Consider the following 17,073-nt stretch of genomic DNA (forward strand, 5'->3'; position numbering starts at 1 on the left):
ACACACTATTGAAACGAAATCGCTCTCTCTGTTCCGGGGGGGAGAGGGAGGGCAGAGGAGCTCGGAATTCATTTTCAATGGGAGTCACTGGGTTCCACAGAGCAGCTCTGCTCAATGGGGGGGGGAGGAGGGCAGAACACAGCCATGGAACAGAGCTGCTCTCTGAAACCCAGTGACTTCCATTCAGTGATAGGTTTTCAATGTAATGAGTCCCGGGATGCAGGGATGGTCTTTTAGATGAGTCCCACGGTACATTTTATGAGTCCCCACTTCAACACCGTTAGGAGTCATATTTTGCCATTTTTTTTTACAAACGGCAGCATTTAACTCCCATTTCATATGGTTATATCCATCTAGAAAACATAATAAGAAATAATTATTATAACTAAAGCTAGCAAAACAAACTGGAATAAAAAAAACAGTACAGTACAGTAGTGCATCCCGTGGATGCAGAGGTCGTTGTTTTATTGCGTCCCTTAACTATAAACTGCGACTTTAACCCATTCTGAATGGGCACCCATTTTGGTGTCAGCATCATGTTGTGCTTTAGCTATTTAAAAATAGCAGATCTACAAGCTCATATCGCGCCACCGAGTGGCGCGATACGAGCTTGTAGGTCTGCTATTTAAAAAAAAAATCGAAGAACGACTGACATTTTTAGAATCTGATCTCAGGTCAGAATGGGTTCGTCAGACCAGCGTGTGTCCAGTGGAAACCTCGTATGAATCTGATCCCAGGTCAGAATGGGTTAATCTCGGCCATTGAAAATGAATTTGCGAGCTGCTCTGGCCGCGGGCTCTTCCCCCGGAACAGATGGAGCGATTTCGTTCCAATAGTGTGTACGGGGGCCTCAGAGTGGGACACTCTGCAGAGCTACACAGACGATAGCTTACCATCCCCAGGCAATTGGTGGAATGCCTTTTGAACAACGTATATATTTATTTATTGTGATGATGGAAGTAAAACAAACGCACACAACCGAACAAAGAGAGAACTATTATATGAAAGAAAGAGAATATCCGAGAGGTGAATTATTCCACCATCTCATCAGGTCACAGTCCCTGATGTCACAGCTGGTAACCTGAGTCAGCCCCCTGTGTGGGCGGGGGGGGGGGGGGGGGGAGTGGGAGGGATCAGATAAGTAGGGAGGGGGTAGGTTTCTTGCCCGGCCACGCCTCTTTGGCGTACTTCTTCTTGCGCGGCTCGTTGTGGCTGTCGGGGAGGTAGGGGCCCATGATGGGCGTGGGGTTGAGCTTGACGGGTGGCTGGGGGGCCCCTGGGGCAATGTCCACCTCTGGGGCCGGGTTAGGGAAGAGGTGTGGGAGCCCTCCCAGGATGGTGGCCCCTGAGGGGGCTCCGGTGGGCTGGTTCTCGTGGCTGGTGGGGGGCAGGTCGCCATACAAACCGCTGTTCAGGCCGTAGTGCACGCGTTTTGAGGAGATGTCTTCAAGTCCTAAGGTGTTTTGTCCCTCAACTCTCCGTTTCTGAAGACAACAAGAAAGACAAAATAGACAAATTAAGCCCCTCCAACTGATCCAAAATGCCGCAGCTCGCTTGGTCTTCAACCAGCCAAAATTCTCACATGTCTCCCCCCTGCTCCGCTCCCTCCACTGGCTCCCGGTCGCTGCCCGCACAGAATACAAAACTCTGATGCTGGCATTCAAAGCAACCAAAGGTATGGCTCCCCCATATCTTACAAGTATGATTGAACCCTACAAACCCTCCCGCGCACTCAGATCAGCCAACGCAGGGAAGCTGGAAGTACCCTCACTAAAAACGCCGGGACAACGCTCCACACGTCCCAAACTCTTCTCCCTTCTGGCTCCAAAACTGTAGAATGCACTTCCCATTGCAGTCAGAACTGCAGCATCACTCCCAATCTTCCGCCGTAGCCTGAAAACCCACCTTTTCAGACTCCATCATGGCCCATAGCACTTACCCTAACCCCTTAGATAGCATTTATGTTGGCTTAGATAGCATTTGATACAGACTTATAGCATGTTATGTAGACAGCACTATAATTGTATTGTATTTAGTCATAGCACGCCATAGTACATATGTATAGCATAGTAGTAAATATGTATAGTTTATATGTATAGTGTATGTATAGTTTCATTATATAGATATTCCACTGTTACTTTCTTAGCTTACGCATGTTTCATGATAAATACTTTTATGTGATGTATTCCCATGCTTTTGTTCTTGCTTAAATGTAAGTCGCTCTGGATTAAGAGCGTCTGCTAAATGCCTAAATTGTAAATTGTAGTGCATATGTATAATTATATAATATAGTATAGTATGTATAGTTTACATATATAGTTTCATGATATAGTTACGTTCTTAGCTTACGCATGTTTCATTATTACTTTTTTATATATGTGATGTATGCCATGCTTTTTGTTATTGCTTAACCCATTCTGACCTGAGATCAGATTAAAAAAATGTCTATTACATCCTGACAGTTTCATTATTAACCCATTCTGACCTGAGATCAGATTAAAAAAATGTCAGTCGTTCTTCGATTTTTCAAAAATAGCAGACCTACAAGCTCGTAGCGCGCCACTCGGTGGCGCGCTATGAGCTTGTAGATCTGCTATTTTTCAATAGCTAAAGCATAATATGATGCCAACACCAAAATGGGTGCCCGTTCAGAATGGGTTAATGTAAGTCGCTCTGGATTAAGAGTGTCTGCTAAATGCCTAAATTGTAAATTGTAGACATGCATTTATATATGGTCTACTCACTCTTGCTTTCACTAGCCAGTGACACACATCACTTTCACTAGTACCCACACATCACTCTTTTGCATTCAGTACCCCCCCCCATCCAAAATAAATACAAAACAAAAAGAATAACTATTCTTTTATCTGATCTGCATGAATCACGTAAGCCATCTATTGCCCATTCAAAACAGACAATTACACCGAAAGCTGACAAGTTTGCATGCCTGTACCTCTTTATGTGACATAACAAAAGTCAAACTGCTTGTAGTAACAAAGTTATTTCATTTGTCACATTTTTCATATTAAATCAAACGTTATCCGTCATTAATGCTAATGAGCTTCTCATGCAATTTAAGGAAAATATTAAAGAAAAAAAAAGGAAAAATATTACTATACACAAATAAGTAGACTAGACTGTAAAGTAAATTGCCTTCAAATTCACAGAACATATGACAGAATCAACACCTACCTTGATTGGGACAACAGCAGTCTGTACCATATTCCTGAAGCGACCAACGGAGGGGTCCACGTCCTCTGTAATAATTTTATATTAAATTATTAATTGTAATAATTGTTGTCATGTCATCCTCTCCACATGCACATCTGGAGAAATGTGTTCAGCAGACACATTTCTTGATAGGAACTTTATACATTCCATAATGATGATTTCAAGCTAATTCATTGTTACAAGTGTAGAGAGCTTAGGTTGCTTGGGATTGTGGCTGGGTGGAGGTGGGACACCGTCACTTCAGCGTGCCATTTTGTACCTGGGTTGATGATGTCATCGTCCTCGCTGAAGGTCACCCTGGAGTTCTTCCTCTTCCGTTTGGGCCTCTGGATCTCTAGATTACCCTCCTCGATGGCCAGAGTGGAGATGCGTTTGTTGTGGGCTGTGTTGAACTCTGTCAAATTCTGTTTGAATGTAGACACACAGGGTTGAAATAACAACATTATCCGATCTTCCGATTATTTGCAGGGTCATATCTGCCGATACCGATTCCAATATTATACAGAGGGTCAAAATGCAAACAATGCCCAAAGCCTATTAATAAAATATCCAATCAATCAATCAATCCTCTTTCCAAGCGTCTGTTTTACTATTACTATATTACTATTTACTATTACTGAAAGACGAGTACACAAATTAAATGTAGAACATTTTACTTAAGATTTTACATCGCATTTGATTTGGCTTTTGTTCTAGACTAGAGATAATAGACACTTTTGAAAAATTCCTCTTCTGACTTCAAACAATATAAATACACAAAACAAAAGGAACAGAGACAGGTCTGCTCTCTGTGAGTACAAAGCCATTGAACGGTCACATTATTATTGCGTTATATCTGCGAAAATAATCTGGATTATTTTTAGACCGATCTGATACCGATATGGTATTTTTATGGCCGATTTAAATATGCTACCGATTGAATTGTGCATCACTAGATATCAGTTATCAGAATATGTTCTTCTCATTTATTTATTTATTGATCCCCCATAGACTATGATAACACAACACAATTTGTTTACATGGATTTGTACGTGGTAGTTGTCCTATTGGTTAGAAATTTGAGCTGTATTTGTGTGCAGCAGCGGCTCAGAAAGAAGTTAGGAATCAGAATGTTCCCAGTTCGATCTCAGCCTCCCCTGGGTTAGTGTTTTGAGCAAGACACTGAACCCCTAGGAGCAGGTTTAGTGCCTTGTGTGGTTTCCTCCGTCATCGGTGTGTGATGTGTGTAAATGGGTGAATGTCATGCACATTGTAACACACTTTCGAGAAAGGCTCTCTTACATAGAAATGCACCATTTACCATTTGACAAGCAGTAGTGGTTCACAAGAAACTCCACAAACTTACTTCTAACTCTGTCTCTTCCTCTGGGAGCCCAAGCAATCCTTTTAGCTCCTCGTCCTCTCCCGTCTTACTGTCTCCTGTCGTGGTCGATCCCTGGGTCTGGGGTTTCTCTCTGATGGTGTAGGTCCGCGTCGAGGCCCCAAAGGATATGGTGGAGTCTATGGGAACCTGCTGAGGTTTGTGGGCCTCCAGACGAATATGCCCAAGGAAGGTGCCATGTGCTAAGATTGGCACAATCAATCAGTTATTTGTCTGGACAGGTTTCTGTTTTGTCAAATTCACTGATATATGGTCAAACTGCAGTTATAAATGTCGTACAGTGCTTATAATATTGTATTTAATTAATCTGTATTCAAGATGGTCATATATTTAACCCAATTAGACCCGAGGACCATTCTACAAATGCCTTCTAAAATCAGTAGTAGTCAAACTTTCAAGGAATACCGGTAGCAAACGCAAAAATCTAAAATAACACAGATGCTATGCAGTGTATCAACAACAGAGTTACAATGACGTTTTAAATGCTTTCTTACTACTGTTGAGGTCTATGAGGAACAGCCTCTTCAAGTGTTTGTGGTAGACAAGGGCAGCATGGGCACGAGAGCATGACTGATGGTCAATGGTAAAGTCACACCAATCTGGGTTCCTTCCAATCAGGTAGTATTTCTTCTCGTCTATGATAAGTTTCTACAGAGAGAGAGAGATGTGTTCAATAACTTCAATTCTTCAAACAATTCCGAAACTATTGCATTAAACTATCTTGTAACCTTGTATGTCTAAAACTGTTACAGTTTAGGAAATGGAAAAAAGAAAATGTTCCGAAGGATACAATGCCGTTATCATTTACTCACAAGTTAATCTCTTGTTAATACTTTCCATTGGTTCAACGCCCTGTGAGCTTGTAGAATATGGATACAAGGTTTCTAGCAGACGATATGCAATTGTTCTCTGTGCCTCTGAGTCATAACTCAACAGTGTCGCTTCCCACTGAAAAGCTTAAAGATCAGGGCTGACTTTGCTGTGGCACCTTTTAGAAACCTGGGCAGCCATAGAACCCATCCACAGTGTGCAACACTGGTGGTGAGGACTGTCAGGTGAGTAGTGGTGCAACTCACAAAATGACATAAGAATCTACTTGGGCAGGCACATTGAAATTTGCCTCAAGATCATTTCAAGCATTCAGTTAAAGGTAGTGTAAGTGATTTGTGTTGTTAAGACAATGTTTTGCTTAGCTTTTGTTTAAAATTAAAGCTCCATATTCTGATAACATTAGCATCTTCCCATCTCTCAAGCACTTTAAAAAGAGAAAATACTATATACTATATATGCATAGTTTCCTTATATTCCACTGTTAAATTCTTACTTCTAAAGGCCTATTCATAGTCTGGATTTTCGGTGGTGAGCTGACCACCGGAGCTGAAATAACGTTGAGCGGTGGTGAGTAAAAACAGAGAGAAGGGCTGGAGGGGTGGCGGTGGTTTGCTCTTCACCGAGGCTCGTGACGTCATGTTGTAGTTCGGTGGTCACCTCAGTGACGTCATGTTGTAGTTCGGTGGTCACCCCACCACCGAAAGTCCAGACTATGTATGAGCCTTTAGCTTATGTATGATTCTGATGAATATTTATATGTATTGATTGATTGATTGATTGAAATATTTATTAACAGTTTGTAGAATTTACAGTACATTTTAAGCACAAACTCAATACAAAGACTGTCAACTGTGAGTGGACGACCCAATTAAGCATTACACTTGTTTACAACAGGGTCCACATTGTTCAATTCATCAAAACATTTAAAGACATACAAACATTTAGAGACATACAAATAGACATTTCTATGTAGCTAAATTCATCATATGGGAAGCAAAAAAGGGAAAAGATACAATATACAGTGAGGGAAAATGGGGTGGGGGGGTGGGGGGGATTCAGATTTTACAGAGGCCAGTTTCGAATTGCAGCCATCCGTAGGTGCCCTTTGAGAGCGGTTTTGAAGGAGTCAAGGGATTCACATGTCTTAATGACTGTATATGATGTATTACCATGTTTTTGTTCTTGCTTACTGTTAATCACTCTGGATTAAGACTGTCTGCTAAATGCCTAAACTGTAAATATCAGCTTCAATTGTGTCTGCTCACTTTCACTTGTTTAAGTTGTTTATCCTGTGTAAGTTCTCTCCTCTGACATGATGAAATTATGTATCCTGCCCTGAAAATTAATTTTTCTGTTTACTAAAAGAGCTGGAGAGAGGGAGACGCCAGACAGTTACAGTGAACAAACACTACTCTAAATGACTGCTATCAGAATAGACATATTTAACACATTTTAACCAAAATGTGTACGGTAACTCACTTCATCTTTAAGCAGTTCTATACAAATACAACAAATGCAAGGTTGTAGACTAATAGTAGAGGCATGTGTTTAGTTACCTCTATAAGCTTATCCCCTTTCATCACGTCTAGATGGAGACCTGGGGGCGGTTTGCCTGCCCTGAAAACAATGCAACGACAACTTAACCCTTGTCCCTTTCGAGTCCGACACGGGAAAACCATCGATCTGAACGTCAGCCACAGCGCTATGAACGGCGGACGCATGTTTACATCATAGATGTATGTCTATGGTTTTACATTACTTCATCTCATCTGTTAGTGTTACTGTAAAATATCTCATTTTAGTCTGCGTGTCTGCCTGGCCTTTGATTACACAGACGCGTACAGTAGCGTCGTCTTAGCTACTGCTCTTAGGAGGTGGACTCTGATGCGATCAGGACAGAGCATTATAATATGACACAAATATAAAATGGTTATGTTGCATTACATGTAAGGCATTACATTTGGTATCAGTTACAGCCATGATATCACTACTGGGTTAACGGCTAGTAGTGGGCTAGCTAGCTGGCTGCACGTCTGCCTATGGTGCAAAAATGGCTCCTCGGTCAGTCAATATCAAGAAATAACTTAACGACGATTAAAATCGCAGTAATTAACACTGAATGCATTTAGCAATATAACTTTGGATGGCATGCATGTGATTTGCTCACCATGATGGGCAATCAAAAGGTGGAGCGGTTTCTCTGCTTATTTTAGCTGCCATCTTGCTTCATGTTCTAAGCCCAAAGTGCATGTTGGGTAAAAGAGTCAACAATACCACTTTGTTTCAGTGGGAGTTGTAGTCCCAACAGACTGCCTGCCACACAGTCTTGACCAGGCAGAACTGTGTTCTTGCAGGGGTCATTCAATAATTATTAGGCTACAGGTCTCTCTTGTGGAATATAAAACTTATATATTTTGTAATACAGTTTGTAGTTTTATAATGCACATTATTTATATATCAAAAAGACCTATTAAAATGTACAGTTAACTACAGAAGTAGTTCTCAGAAGAGATTTGTACTTAAAACATAAAACAATGTTCAAATTTCTCACAAAATGCAGCTGCTGCATTAAAGGAAACCACATTGAATCCACATACAAATGCATACCTGATCAAATGCAATAAAAGGAAAATGTGTTTATGGAAATTCCACTTTACCACCAAGAGACATTGTTTATAATGGTGATCCATCAATACAAGTAAGACGCGCAAACGCGTGAAGCGAACGCAGCTTGTGTGTGTGTGGTTGTGTGTGTGTGCGTGTGTGTGTGTGTGTGTGTGTGTGTGTGTGTGTGCGCGTGTGCGTGTGCGTGTGTGTGTGTGTGTGTGTGTGTGTGTGTGCTACAGCTGTGCCCTGTGTGTGTGTGTGCTACAGCTGCGCCCTCTGGTGGCGGGCGGGTGGTGTAACAGTGGGACAGACACAGACATTCAGCCCTTGCTGTCATAGTAAGTGGCTCAATGCGTTCGCAATAACGTGTTTATTAGGGCATTTGATAGATTGGAAAATAAGACTGATGATTACAGTGACTGTTTACATTTTCTGGAACCAGATATTTTGGATGCCCTCTTGTGGGCATCCAAAATATCTGGTTCAAAGTTGCCAACATCTGCCTCCATACGAAAGAGCTAAACATCTGCTCATGAAACATTTTGAAAATGAACACAAGATTGCAACTGCATAATATACGGAAAAGGCTTTTCCTGGACAGCAATTAAACTGGAGCATGTGATAGAATTGCAAGCATTTTCTCTCTTCCTCAGGCTGTTGCAATGCTATGGAGAATCTAGCCTTTATGGAGGAGATGAATGTTGTTTCCCGTTTTGTCTGTTTGACAAATAATAACAATAGGCCTACGCATAAACTACAAAGCTTGTTTAACTTGCGATACATGTAATTAAACAAGAGCATCCCGAAATACTCCACAATCCACATTGAACAAAGAGAACAACAAACGACAACAGAACAGAGACAAGAGAAATCAACTGGAAGCAATGCTGTCATCTCACGCCACACCTGTTCTCCATTGTGCCCGTTCAAGTGAAAAGCCACAAGGGAGATGACGTACTGCAACAAACACATGCACCCCATTTTTGGATCACGGAACCACCTACATTCTGCACAGAAAGCTTAATGAAAAGTCTAAACATTCCAGGACAAAAAGCAAACGTAATACAATGAATACAATGGACAAATAATTGTATGCAACTGAAGTGTTCACTCATAAAACCATGCCCGTTTCACAACAAAAATCACACTTGGATGTTATTTGCAGGCTTAATATTGACTAAGTTAATTTAACTGAATATTTTGTTTTAACTCGGTATTCAGTGTTACTCAGTGTGTCACAGTAGCCTATGTTTAGTATTTAGTGTTACTCAGTTATTCAGTTCAAGTCAAGTCGGTATGTACAGCAGCATTTCACAATATCCACTGAAAGAAAAATACAGTAATTGACATCTTTTTGATTGCTGATTAATTGTTTAAAATCAAAATGCCAAACATTTGCATCCATTTTATATCAATACAAAATGTATCTAGACTATAAGGAATGGCATTTTTATAGCGCTTTTCCAAGTGCTTTACAATTAAATGGTTCATTCATTAGGAGGTGAAGTGGCGAACAGTTCACTTCCCACACATATACACACCAATGGTGGTAAGCTCACACCAACCGACTCATTGGAGGCAATGTAGGGTTCAGTGTCTTGCCCAAGGACACTTTGACATGTAGACATAAGGAGCCAGGATTTGAACCGCCAACCCATGGATCATTGGACGACCTGCTCTACCTCCAGAGTCACAGCCGTAGGGGTCTGTAAACTTCTAACAAAAAGAAATTGGGGTTTTCAACTGGGTTTTAGGTGTTGGGTGGTCGTGGTGTTATTTACACACACACACACACACACACACACACACACACACACACACTGGTTTTGCAACATATGTTGCACCACAATTAAGGAACAACCTAATGGCTAGTCAGTTCCCTTTAATTGTTCCAATGAACGGACTCTTCATCTTCACTCTGTAACTTAATTTAAACATAGATTGGGGGCCAACCTCATGAAGCAACCCTCTCCACTTGATTCTAACTTAATCTAGCTTTATTGTGCATGTACACAGACAGACATGCATGCATGTACACTTACAGTCACACACACACACCCACACACCCACACCCCCCCCCCCACACACACACACACACACACACACACACAATTCACACAAGTGTATTTGTTGTATTTGTTATTTTCCATACCTATTTTGTGATTACCACGTAAGCCCTTTTCTTTTCTCACCTGCACATACTGTATTTGTTTTTCTCTTTTATTGATGTTACATGTTTGTACTGTTTTTATTGTGCAAATAAATTAAACTAAAACTAAAAAGAAGACCATCCCATGACCCCCACACTCCCCTGAGTGAGGGGCTAATGGGGTTTGACCGTAACTCATCAAACACATGCAAGCACATGCATGCCAGTTACGTCCTTCTTCACTGATCGCAACAAACCATTTCTGTATGGGGGGAGCTTGGGTGGGTTTCTCATTCTGAAACCGGAAATGACCTGCAAACCACAACATTGTAAGCATGCAATTGTCTAGAATGCTATTGTAGCTGCAGCAACATCATTTCCATTTACAGTCTGGAACAAATGACACTAAAACGTTTGGTAATAGGAGACATGCAGTGTCGGTGTCAAATTAATTCTAAAATGTTTTAATATACTTCCTTGTGACTGTATGATGAGGCTTATAGCACCATATAAGCCCATGTGATGTGAATATGATAGGGTCTGTGAACTAACTTCCTCTTTCGTGGTTTTTAAGAATGTGCTGTTTGTTTGCCTTCATCTTGCCTGTATTCATTTGAGACTGCAGTAATGGCAGCCACAGGCATAGCTCTCTCTCTGCAAGATTATATAGCATCACTGGATAAAACATGTCTACCAAAGATTCTTCAGGTTTGCTCTGGAGTATACTTCCAAGGTAATTATTAATTTAGGTAAATTCTTATGTTTCTTGAAGTGTTTCATCATGTGTTTGACTTTAGGTGAGGACAATGCCAAGTAGGTGAAACAAAGAAGTTGATCTTGTCAGATTAATTCAATTGAACAAAAGTGATGGTAAAGCAGTTATTCTCTCTCACCTTATCTGTAAGCAAATAAAACAAATTATGGGCGACCATGAAAGAAAATAATTCAATTAGATCAACTACATAAAACATTTTAATCAGAATATTAATAGTGCTGTGCTACTAAATGTGTTCAAATCATGTGTTCAAATCATTGTATTGCATAGTATTGCATACGTATGCATGTATAGCTGCCTATTTTGTTTGATCTTATCTGTAAAGCATTTTGTGAACTTGTTTTGAAAAGTGATATACAAATGAGGTTTATTATTGTCTCTGTATGTTTTTATTTGCTTACATTACCATTATCTAATCAATAATATAAATGTGTTTAATCGTTGTCTCTCTGTCTTTCTCTCTCTCTCTCTCTCTCTCTCTCTCTGTGTGTATGTGTGTCTCTGTTCAAGGGTCTATATATGAGCTTTCAGGGTGTGAGGTGTGCTTGTCCACCGGGGACATCATAAAGGTCATTGATATAGAGCTACTATCAGTCACCTGTCAAGACGTCGGCAACAATGACACATTTGAGCTTCCTATTGGCCACAAGGGTAGGCCTAAGCCACATGTCTGTGACAGACAAATGTTCAGAGTACTGTAATCCTTTTTGGTACAAAGATACTAAGGGCCGATTCATACTCCTATTTTAGAGCCGAATAAAAGTCGGTTCGGCGCTGTAGAGCCTACAATTTGACGTCATTTGAGGTTCGGGGGGGGAGGGTACCGTCCTAAAGTCGGCTCTTCGGTGCTACTGAAAATGTCTGACGAGCCGAAATCATTTCGGCACTACAGCGCCGAAACAGCGGTAAAATAGGAGTATGAATCGGCCCTAAGTCCATAACATTTTATGATGAACTCTAAGCAGATTTACAAACAAACAAAAGTATAGTATTTTGAGGTCATTTTTCTGTCTCCCAGGCTTGTTTAAGTTGGTTCCAGAGAAGATGGCCTACAGTACGGTAGAAGAGATGATGAGTCTGAGACCATTGGACTTGGGCTCGTGCCTCCCATTTTCTTTCATCAGCCGCAGTGAGCTGACATTGGGGAACTTCACAGTGGGTGCCAACAGAGCGATGACCATTCTCTGTGTGGAGCGGAAGGAGAGAAAGGCCACTGGGATACGCTGCCGCATCCAGGGGGAGCAGGGAGCCTTGGCGGAGGTGCAGATCCCTCTGTCCTGCCGGGGGGAGTTCTATGAGTGTGAGAGCGAAGAGTGGTTCACTCTAGAGGAGATCATGTCTTCACCCCACCTGCAAAGACGGAGATTTCGTTTCAACAAGAGCAATCTGACTGACCGGCATCTCATCCTCAACCCCGTCTATGAGGTCCATGCCATTATGCAAAGTGAGTGCCTATAAAGCCGGGAATTCTTGGTCCTTTATTGTATTTGTCTGTTTCTTTTCTTCTTCCGCCAAAAATAGCAGTTCTGGCTTAACCGTGCAGTGGCAATATGGTAGAGGGCTATGCCAAGAGGTGAGGACGCGAAGCCCACGACCATTGGCCAAAGGGTGGCACTATAGCACTCAATTGAAAATGCAAACTTTGAACAGGTATAGCTTGACCGTCAGCAATAAAACTTTGATACACATACGTCTCCTCATACCGAACAACTTTCATGTTCTGACCTTCGACCTCTGACCTTTAGATCACCCACTATTTTGAATTATAAATGATTTCTTCTGTCGGCACTCCAGGCCAAACTGTGCAGTCGTTTTTTTACGAAATGCGAGGGCTTTGTTACCCTGCCTAGACACGAAGTCCACAACCATTGGACAAAGGGTGGCGCTACAGTGATCAATTGAACACGCATAGCTTATGAACCGTTTGACCGCCAGCAATAAAACTTCAATTCAATACCTATATGTCTCCTCACGAGGAACAAATGTGATATGGGGAACTATGATCTCCCATTTTGAATTATATGAAAAATCAAATTCAAATCTATCTCATCATGGGATCTTTGATCGAAATTCACGAAGACTTCTACACACAAACTTTGGCCCTATACGGACAAAACATCTGTAGTACATTTTGAGTGAAAAAATGTAGGTTTTTTGAGCCAATGAAAATAGCAGTTTTATGAAAGTTCTTCTTCAGCCTAGGTGCCCAGACGTCCACTCACAGTTAACAGTTTTTGTATTGAGTTGTGCTTGAAATGTACTGTAATTCTGGCTGCAAACTGTTAATAAATACTTCAATCAATCAATCAATCAATCAATCAAACAAACAGCCCTCCTATGAGACACGGAGTCAGACTAAGTAGAAATAAATTGTGGTATTTTATCATGAACAAAGATAAGTTGAAAAGTGGAGAAGTAGCTGTAACAGAAAGCAGACAAACTAAATGCAGGAACAACAAAAGTACTGATGCTATATGTTGATTAATTGGACCTTTTTGTGTTATCCTTTTAGCCTAAATGTCTAACTGTACCTCATGCTCACTTCTGACTAATAAAGTATTTATTTAATCAATCAATCAATCAATCAATAAATCAATCAATCCAGAGGCTAAATACAAATTGTTGACAGAACGAATAGACACTCTGGGCTTGGCTGTGAACAACACCATTGCATTGCAGTCCCTGCCTCCTAATGTATCTGTAAATAATTGGGAGCGTCAGCTACCTCTGACATTAATTCTCATGTTTTGTCCCACAGTGAGAAAGGACATTGTGAAGTTCCCCTCCACCTTGGCAGTGGACGTGGTCGACGTGAGTGAACAGTGTAAGGACATGACCTTTGTGACTCCAATGACTCTGACCGAGGCCCATGCTCAGCCGGACAGTTCCTTCCCCACCATGGCCGAGGTCGTTCAGGAGCCGCAGCCACAGCATCTGTTCCTCTGTAGCTGGCTGCAGCAGCTTCACACGGGCAGCCAGCTCATCCTCCACAGGAAAGGGACCTCGCCCATGGTCCTGGCCTCCAGCATGAAGGGACGGAAGTCACAGCAGTACTTCCTCATTTCTCAGAAATACAATGGACGATTTCGGCGACGGCCGAGGGAATTTAGCTCGGTGTACGAGCTGTACGTCGCTTCGGCCAAGGCATCCGGTCTCAGGGTGAATGTGGCGCGACACTGCGATGAGGTGGAGGAGGACGGCCTGCCTGCTCTCAATGCTGGGGAGCAGCTGGATGTCTTGCGCTGTGAGAAGGTGGAGCTGGCCTGTAAGGACGGGAAGAAACAGACGGTCGACGCTCTTGTTTGCCGGCGTGTCCAGGAGCTTGATGATGATGACGATGATGATGATGATGAAGAGAGTGTTGAAAAAGAGGCGGAGAATGAGGAGATCTTTCTGCCTTTGTACATGCAGTGTCACTTTGTGGAGAAGATAACGGATAACAAGAAGCATAGGCTCAAGGACTTGGGAAAGGACTTTACCTTGCCCCTGGATGTTAAGGTGGTGAATCGTGACGCAGCGCTTGAGACGGATCCTCTGGTCAGCTTCCCATCTCTTAGGCTAGAGGAGGTTACTCTGGAGCCCACCATCCAGGCAAGTCTTCCACAGAGCCCACAGAACTGCTTTGAGATCCCAACTCGCTGGCTGTCCATGTGCATCTGTCTTACTAATGACCGCCTGCCATTGCCCAAGGATCAATTCCCAGCGGACCACGTGGAAATGGTCACCGAAGTGACAGAGTCGTTCTATTATGAGTTCCGCAGGCAGACTAGTTCAGATGAAACCCCGCCACCACGGCCTCCAAAGAGGAATATGTCTTCCTCTTTGAAGTCGAAAGAGAAGCCCTCAAATCCCTGCAAGAAAACCTCATCCATGACAGACAATCCCAAAGATGTGGCAAAGCCTAGTCCCAAAGATCTACCAAAGCCTCTACCAAAACCAGACAGAGTGACACTATCCAGGACAGACAGTGCCAAAGATGTGCCAAAACCTCCTCCCAGAGATGTAAAGCATCTGGCAAAATCCAACACCTTCACCAAAGGAGTAAAACATATGACCCTTAACACCAGGCAGAGACCCCCTGTCCCTCTGCCACCGGTAAATCACTTTGTAGAGTTGCAGTCAGACCAGAGCCAGGGTCTTATATGTTTGTAGATTTGACACTTTTACATTTGTAGTTGTCGCATTGCAATTTTCACAATATGTGACTTGTGGTAATTCTTTAAAAATAGCAGTCTAATGTGATTTCAAGGAAATTATTATCTGTTCTATGATCAAACATGTCTAGTTCCTATTTTAAGGTTTGTGTTGACATTTCCTTCTATATTTCAGACTCCACCAGTCTGCCCCAGAAAAAACATAGCCAAACGAACCTCAGGCAATGCTGAACCAAACACCTATGTGAGGACTGATAAAAAAGGTGAGGCTTTGTGTTGCATCCATATCATCGATAAATATCAGATGAACCTTATTCTCACAATGTCAAACGATCAGAGATCTCGTCTACCGATTGTCTGGTGACTTCTAAATGCAAGGCAATTGCTAGAAAGGAGGTATTAAAGAACAGCATCCTAACAAACCTACGCCTACCAATCATGTCACTGCCCCAATATGAAGGGCCGCTCTAAAGATTTAGGATTGATTCTGCAACCAGCACATATATGCATGGGTACTCTCAGTTTCAACATTTTACTGACTGAAAAAGTGAAAAATTACATACTAGACTGCATGTGTTAAATTGTCATGGCAGACACAGCCCAACAGGATATCAAGTACCACCACATAACCCTATTCATCGGTTTCATTTCCAGTTTTAAAGTCACATATCTATACAGCGTAAGTAGCCTCTCTAGGTCCTCCTCAGATTACCTCAGCCTTACGCGACACACAAATAAACAAGCGCATACAAATAAACAAGCGCATACAAATAAACAAGCGCAAACAAAGTAGTTTCCACTCTCACCTGATAGCCAAAATGTATAGACTGTACTAGGCCTACTACTCGCATATATTCACTCAAAAATAGCTTAGGCCATTACTTTTTCCCATTGAGATTTCCAAAAATAATCAATTAATTTAAGCCTAGAATCAAGCCATCCAGGGTCCTGGTGAATCATGACCATGAAACCTTTGATTCTGATTAAAGAAAACAAAATGTGAAAACAACACAACAAATGGTATTTATTAAATATAGTCATATCATATACTTAAATATTATAGGTTTTATGGTCATGATTCACCAGGATCCTGGATGGCTTGATACTATAGGCTTAAAATAATTGATTATCTTTTAGAAATGGCATGCTGAACATTAATGTTAACCTCACACTAGAGGCCCCAATGTTTCCAGGATTCTTTAGATTACCCTAGCTTGATGTAATAAACTGAACTGCTGTTTCCCTACACAGTGATAATATCTGACGCCCATGCGGATGTAGACAGTGACCATGACTATGAGGAGTTGGATGGGACTCTGACTGAAATGATCAAGAGAGCACAGGAGGGTTCTATGTACAAATTCTGAATCTGCAACTCCGAAGGTGCTGAGTGGACTTCACACCGCTTGGAGCGGGCACTCACTTGAGCTTGAGCCAGCTTCTCTCAGCATGGCCGCCTTGTTTTCACTAGATGGATTAGGAAACATAGGGCTGACCACACATAATCAAACTCTGAAAGCAACACCACTAATAAATAATGGCCTACTGTGAATGAAGCAAATTAATGTATGCCAGTTTAAGACACTTTGACTTGCATTACAATTACAACACATTTGCCATTTTGCTTCATTCATTCAGTCTTCAGTAGGTTTGCTTTTATAGTTACTTCAAATATTTACATACTATTCCCCTATCTTTTCTTTTATTATTTATAAGTATAGGGGCATTACATAAAATGAGAAGTGTTGAATAGGTGACTGGATATAATAGCAGAAATTGCACACCGATGACACTGATGGCTACGGCAGTACATCGACATAGAAAATGTGGCTAAATCTGGCTACATTTGCAATGCTGTAAGCTTTTATACTGTCGACTGTGAAATTAAATGTATATGGATCATACCGGTACAACTGTCCCTGTATTTTTCCAGGGTGTTTCACTT

The 17,073-nt window shown here is 41.7% G+C and overlaps 2 protein-coding genes across 2 annotated transcripts; one reads left to right on the plus strand and one right to left on the minus strand.

The window, feature by feature from the left end:
* Nucleotides 1-749: 749 nt before the first annotated feature.
* On the minus strand, nucleotides 750-7,682 carry ppp1r8b (protein phosphatase 1, regulatory subunit 8b). The gene is made up of 7 exons (XM_083760748.1): nucleotides 7,611-7,682; nucleotides 7,000-7,060; nucleotides 5,107-5,260; nucleotides 4,577-4,794; nucleotides 3,491-3,635; nucleotides 3,193-3,257; nucleotides 750-1,484 (listed from the first exon to the last, which is right to left on the minus strand). Exons 1-7 carry the CDS (start codon nucleotides 7,661-7,663, stop codon nucleotides 1,134-1,136), a joined length of 1,047 nt encoding a protein of 348 aa, XP_083616874.1. The 5' UTR covers nucleotides 7,664-7,682; the 3' UTR covers nucleotides 750-1,133.
* Nucleotides 7,683-10,824: 3,142 nt separating this feature from the next.
* On the plus strand, nucleotides 10,825-17,058 carry themis2 (thymocyte selection associated family member 2). The gene is made up of 6 exons (XM_083760274.1): nucleotides 10,825-10,932; nucleotides 11,485-11,625; nucleotides 11,993-12,418; nucleotides 13,733-15,069; nucleotides 15,304-15,391; nucleotides 16,380-17,058. Exons 1-6 carry the CDS (start codon nucleotides 10,827-10,829, stop codon nucleotides 16,493-16,495), a joined length of 2,214 nt encoding a protein of 737 aa, XP_083616400.1. The 5' UTR covers nucleotides 10,825-10,826; the 3' UTR covers nucleotides 16,496-17,058.
* Nucleotides 17,059-17,073: the final 15 nt, after the last annotated feature.

This window comes from Protomyctophum parallelum (assembly GCF_964188405.1).
Source record: "Protomyctophum parallelum genome assembly, chromosome: 3".
Lineage (NCBI taxonomy): Eukaryota > Metazoa > Chordata > Actinopteri > Myctophiformes > Myctophidae > Protomyctophum > Protomyctophum parallelum.